This window comes from Octopus bimaculoides, chromosome 10 (genome assembly GCF_001194135.2).
Source record: "Octopus bimaculoides isolate UCB-OBI-ISO-001 chromosome 10, ASM119413v2, whole genome shotgun sequence".
In the NCBI taxonomy this organism is placed as follows: Eukaryota; Metazoa; Mollusca; class Cephalopoda; order Octopoda; family Octopodidae; genus Octopus; species Octopus bimaculoides.
In genome coordinates this window covers 92,745,645-92,752,216 of record NC_068990.1, presented here as the reverse complement: position 1 = coordinate 92,752,216, position 6,572 = coordinate 92,745,645, and the positions used below count along the sequence as shown (strand labels likewise).

Here is a 6,572-nt window from a genome sequence, read left to right as displayed (position 1 = left end):
ATATATATATATATATATATACATGATATATTTTCGTGTATAGTTAACATATTCAACAGATAATGGATGTGTCCCGTTGTTGCACCATACAGATATAATACACACGTACGTGTGTATGATGGGGTGGCCAAGTTGTCGAACATGTATATCAACAACCTCCTTTATGAATCGAAAGAGACTAATAAAGATACATGCTACTTCCATCAATTTGCAAATAAATCATACTGAGTTAATTCCCGTTTTAAGATGTAATTTTATAGACACGGAACAATACATCTTGGAATTTTGTCAGACATTCGGAGATTCACACGTATAGAGTAGACATAATACTTTATGAGCAAACGAACCTGAGATTATTTAAGCTAATTAAAATGACTTAATTACCGTTTTACAATATATTTATAAACACTAAGACAACACCATGCTTAAGAATTTTTGTAAACATTCGGGGAGTGCAGCGTGTCATTTCTATGCGATCTCCTTGTTTTGTACAGGAGGTCGTTGTTTATGTACATTCGACAATTGTATATATAATAATTATTATTAATCGATAGAAGTTAGACTAAAGGACTGAGAGTTTAGTGCATTAACACTTAACAAAAGAAATTCTCAACTTGTGAGTCACTAATTTCTACCGATTAATAATAATAAAACTATATACACATATATAAACTGTCAGATCTATTTTCCTATGTCACCAAAGATTCAGATGCATGTGGTCTACATTACAGACAAGCTTTGTACTTCAATCGAAGGGTTATCAACGTACGTTAGGTTGAATGTGTCGATCGTAGAGCAAATATATCTAACCGATGATCATAAAGATAAATTTCAGTCATCAACATTTGTTGTTTATGAAGTAGCCACGTCGTTCAGATGAAAGCAACCGGTGAAAGAAATAAAATTTCCCGCCTTCTAAAAACTCTATCAATATATCTTTGTTTCTCTCCCTCCTCCAACACACACATACATCACACAAACATATATGTATATATATATATATATATCTGACTTTCACTATGCATACATGCCTCATTTCCAGTGTATATATATATATATATATATATATATATATATAGTATTTATACATAGTCTCTTTCAAATGTTTAATACAAGATCTAGTTTGCTTCTTTTCTTGTCTGATTATTAATATCTTTATTTTAATAAAATCACATACCTGCGAATCCCTTACAGTTAAATAATTTCGTCTTTGCACAGTGAATTTCTTACAATAAATAATGTTTTACTTCTGTTCTCACCGCTTCACATTTTTCACGTTTCCCTCCTCCTCTCACTCATTATTATCTCCTCCCTTCCTCTCTTTCTCGCACTTACACTCTTTTTTTATTTCCCTCTCTCTATGCAGTTACATGCTGTTACTGCTACCCCTCCTCACATCGGACACACAATATTGCGTCTTTCCAACTACATGTCGATTGCTGACGAAAATTTTCGTTAGATTTCGGCAACCAACGTCAAGCTAGTAATATAGTATTTACGGAAATGTACGAATATATTTTATCGTCTGAAATTTCTCTTCCAAAATCTTAACATGATTCTTTCCTTGTCTTTTATATCTAAAGAAATTTTTTTATTTGAAGATTTTCAGTTCAAATAAGTAGTGAAGTTAAAATATACTTATGAGGGTTTAATTTTAAGAGTCAATAAATAATAGTGCGTAGGATTACTAAAAAGACATAAAAATTCTCGTAAAATTCTACAATTTCTCGTGTTTTGTAGTTACAAATTTACTTCAGAAAGTAAAAATTGTTCGATATAAATATGGTTTGATTTTTAAATCATTAAATACTGTGACTTTTCTTTACAGAATGTATTAACCATACTAAAAGAAACATGCCTCTATCAGTGATTCGAAGACCTAACCTTATGCTGCTCTGAGTTTACCTGAAAATTACGTTAAAGTTAGCAGTTATGCAACAAAAGGTACCAGATACGCTATAATACAATGAGTAGGTAGTTCGATATAGAATAAGTGGATCATACTTCAAATCGAACGCAAGAGTCGGTTCTAAATCCCCCAATAAAAAAGTAAGAAGAATAGGTATGAAAATCAGGACTTTAATAATAAAATCGTTTGGGATCTGTTCGGTTTCACATAACAGATCTGAGTTTTTCTAAAATTTCTACACAGGAGTAATTTTCGATGCTAATAACGAAAATCAACCAGTTTTTGGGAAAATTAAAAATAAAGATGTTATTAACGTTTCAAGAATGAATTTTTTTTTCTTCTAATTTCAGCCAATCAGATACAACCATTTTTGACACGCCGGAAGTCGGCATTGCAATATATTTCCATAGCAACATATTGAACTCGCGCGAGTGAACTTAGCGAAACGAAAGAAATTGAAGCCAGCAATAATTGTGCAACCGAATGGAGAACGCTCTTAACTGTTATTTATGGTTTGGTGAAATAACTAACAATTATCCTTTTCTGTAGGGAAGAGGTGCAAATGAACCACAACACTGTGATTGATTATAAAAAGTAAAAAAAAATTTTCAATGGCTTTCTCCATAAACACATTTATTGGGCTATTGCTGGGATTTAAACCAAAAATTCGGACTGACCATATTTTAAACTGAAAAAAAAAAAAAAAAAGAAATTAAAATATAAAAATTAATTTTTAATTCGCAAAAGTAAAAATTTTTTTTTTTCCATAGTTGTATGAATTCTCATATGTAGAACACTTACTTGCAAAAAAGTTTAAAAAATGCCAAAAAATAAAAAAAGTTATGTGGGGTTATATGGGATGCTTAAACAAGAATTCTGCCAAGAGCTACGCCAGAAGTTCACGAAGAAACTATAGAGAATATTTTTTGTTCAATTTTTTTTGATTTAGTCGAGTTCCATTATTTCATATAATGCCAGTTTTCCATGACTGTCTTTCATTTGACCTAGATTTTAAATTTTTGTCGAATTTCTGATCTTTCTGGTGCATAAGAATAGATATTGATGTGTATGAGTTTCTTTTTTCAAATGTGATTCCAAAGAATTGAAGAAGAAAATTTGGCAATAGTAGACAGTAAGCGGCACCTTGAAAACTGGTCTGACTGGATGAAGAGGGAGTCAAAGGTGGCCTTTGAAATTATGTTGTCCCAAGCTCTCTGACTCCAACAGTCCTTCACCTTCTCAGGAGCAGACAAGTCCAATTCCCTCCAGTGTTGGAGAGCTTCATCCAACTCCCTGTTGGAACTGGTCCATGCTAGAGAGGAGAGGATGTTGCTCACTAGTGTGGAGCAGGTGTGAGTGGAGGAAAGGAAGCAGAGGAGAGAGAGAGGAACAAACACTTACGAAGACCAAGACCTCCAAATCGCTTGGGCAATGCAGCCTGAATGCGGAATGTTGGAGAGAGTCTGACATTGACTAAGCATTTGAGTCTTTCAAAGATTAGGTTGTTGAAGCGTTGGAGGCACAATGGGAATCGGTAAGATGAGCTGACTCTGAGTAAATATAGAAGCTTAGGGATCAAGATGTAGTTCCTAAGTATGAAAAAAACCTTGATGGGTTTTGACAGCTTAAATATTTTTCAGCAATTGCTCAAGGGCAGCCATCTTTGACTGCAAGATGGACTGAAAGGCAAGGTCAGTGATTGAGGCATCTCGAGAGCACCAAGCTAATGGGAGAGGGACTGCAATGGAAAGCCTGCCATGCAAGGCAGTAAAGTTGTGGGAATTTCTCTCTCACTGAGCTGAGGACAGCATCACGGTATTAGTTTTGGAATAATTGTCTCATATTTGTTTGAATTTCCTCGTTTTTGTTAGGATTTTCCTTTTTTTTTTCTTTTTTGTACGCACTGCAAAACAACGAATGGAAACTATTTTTAAATAGTTTTTTAAAAAATTCATATCTTTTAAATACTTGTCTCTCCGCCCCCACCACCACACACACTGAACAATTGCTAAAATGATATATTTTTCTTTTTCGTAATTTTTAAAAATCATTTTATCGTATTCTAACTCGCATTAAAGAAAAGAAAAAAACTTTTACTCTTGTTTTCTTCATTGTGCTTTTCACAGTGAAGAAACACTGCAAGTGGATAGGTGAGTGGGGAAAAATTCGAATTTCGAAAAGTGTATCTATGAAGTGACGTTTTCAGTCGTTTATTTAAACTTTCTCTGCTAACTCATCAAATTCAATTAGATGCAATAGATGGGTTTTGAGATTTAAATTAGAGCCAATTTTCCAAGATTTTAATTCTTGTGTATGAGGGGCTTACTGAATTTGAAGTGCCCTTGGCCCCCTGTGGTTTAAACCTGGTCCTGCATTAACGCCATCGATCTCACCATTGTTGGAAGGCCTGCAACAACAAGCATGGTCTCCGCCCCTTCCGCCATATTCAGCCAAAAAATAAAATAAAATAGCTTTATGATATAAATTAAATAAATAAATAATCATCCGTGTTTCTCATATAACATTAATCAATATCAACCTGAAATTTGGCGTTAATGAACAGTACAAATGAAATCAACAGATACGAAATTTACGCCAATTTATCATGCGGCTTCTTGTACTTCTTTCACTACAAACAAGTTACAGGATACGGCACAAAATGCTGCAGTCAGTCATATGTACGTAATGACATGTAACTTTACTTTCAAAAGCTTGGAATCTATGGAAGAATTCATTTGAATAAAAGGGGTTCTTGGTTGTGTAAAAGTTTGGGTCTTCTGGCAAGACTAAAATAGGTGCTGAATTGGCAACCCCGTCTTTAGAGAATTTCGAAGTTGACACTACAAGAGTGGAGAAGAAATCAGAAAGATACGAAAATAATATTAAAAAGTAAAGCGAAATAACCTGAATTTTATTTATTTATTTTACTTTCCCGGAAGTATTTTCTGTGTGAAAAATGTGACCACGATTCACAGTAATTAGTCAGGCCAGAGACGACTAACGATTAAGTCAAAATGAAGAAGGTTCACGTGGCAAAAGGATACAGACATGCAACAGAATTTCCAGCAAGTGAGATCTTAGAGTCTGTTGATAGAAGGAGATATTCCATTATAAAAAAGATTGGTTTCGGCGGTTTTGGTTTAATTTACACAGCTAGACAAGTTGCTTCTTCACAGGCCAAAGAATGTGTTGCTAAAGTCGAACCCATTGGTAACGGCCCACTCTTTAATGAATTCCATGCTTTACAGACGATTGCCAGACCAAATATTATACAAGATTATCTAAAAGGTAAACGTTTGGCTCATCTTGCCATACCGGAATTCATAGCAAACGGCATACATGAATATAAAGACAAGGACTATCGATTCATAATTATACCTAAATACGGTAAAAATCTCCAGACATTTTTGGAAGAAAATGGATCTAATCTCGACGAATCTACAGTTTATTGTGTTGCCAAACAAATGATAGATGCTTTAGAGTGTATCCACCACCATGGCTACGTCCACGCCGACCTGAAAGCCGGTAATATATTATTTGCTGCAGATAGTAATAAAATAGATAAGGTATATCTGATAGACTATGGTCTGGCTGCGAAGATATTTCTAAATGGCAAACACAAGGTGTATAAACCAGAGAAGAAGAAAGCTCATAATGGAACGTTGTTATATACGAGTCTGGATGCTCATGAAGGTGCTGATCCATCTCGAAGAGGAGATTTCCAAATTTTGGGATTCTGTATGTATGAATGGCTTACAGGGAGTTTACCTTGGGAGAAATACTTGGAAAATAAAGAACAAGTGAAACATGAGAAGGAAGTGCTATTAAAGAATCTTTCAAAAATTCCATTTGAAACTTTAAAAACTTACTTCAAAACTATTGAAAAACTAAAATACGACGAAGAACCAGACTATGAAAAGTTACGACGAATATTCCAGGATGCAAAATATGACAAAAGGCCCAAACCGGTCGTTAAAGGGACCGGGAAATTGTCTGCAAGAAAGAGAAAACTTAGAAGTTCGGTTCAGGAATCACGACACAGAAGAGGGTCCACCACAGAAGAAAAAACGAACTTGTAAGGTTCCTTATCGAAATAGGTGGAAGCGAGTGAACAGAAAGAAAAACTAAGTATGAAATCAAGTACAGTATTTGGCTTTTTCACATAGATCTCCCGCTTTCTCTCGTAACTGTTTATCTCTTTTGCTCGCTTTTATATGGGCGTTCATGTAGAATAGCGTCGGAAATAATCTAGTGCGCTGAAAGCTGTAATTTCTTCGGTTCTGTTTGCTTTTAGTGTTATAGATTACGATTCTTAAAAGAGTATAGGGGTGAACTTTTGCAATATTTCAGTTTTGACTTTCTTTTGAAAATATTTTACACTTACGTTTTAAACATTTCAGATTTCGATTCTTCGAAAAAAAAAAAAAGACAAAAATTGAAAAGGTCGAAATTGAAAACTGAAGAATTACGACAAACGGGGACGGAATTTCTTCTTTGTTTATTTTTTTGCAGGATCGTAGTTTTCGATGCTATTTACACATATTCAGAGAATAGCAGTCATGCTATTAGCTGTCAGAAGTGAAAGTGCTCACTGCTAGTGAAGTATCTGTCTGTCTGCCTGCATGCCTGTTGCTGTGTCCGTCTGTCTGTCTGCCTGCTGGTT

The 6,572-nt window shown here is 34.6% G+C and overlaps 2 protein-coding genes across 4 annotated transcripts in view; one reads left to right on the top strand and one right to left on the bottom strand.

Moving 5' to 3' along the window:
* Positions 1 to 6,572, bottom strand: part of LOC106876572 (chitinase domain-containing protein 1) — an 18,861-nt gene that overhangs the window by 11,575 nt on the left and 714 nt on the right. The window contains exon 1 of one of the 3 annotated variants that reach the window (XM_014925171.2): positions 1,178 to 1,335. The exons of 1 other annotated variant lie outside the window; for it this stretch is intronic. The gene's annotated coding sequence lies outside the window, so the exon portion shown is untranslated. Of the gene's footprint in view, positions 1 to 769; positions 899 to 1,177; positions 1,336 to 6,572 lie in introns of those variants that run through there. One more of the 3 variants, XM_014925173.2, reaches the window with a different exon arrangement.
* Positions 4,924 to 5,988, top strand: LOC106876562 (serine/threonine-protein kinase VRK1-like). The gene has a single exon (XM_052970997.1). It carries the CDS (start codon positions 4,924 to 4,926, stop codon positions 5,986 to 5,988), a length of 1,065 nt encoding a protein of 354 aa, XP_052826957.1.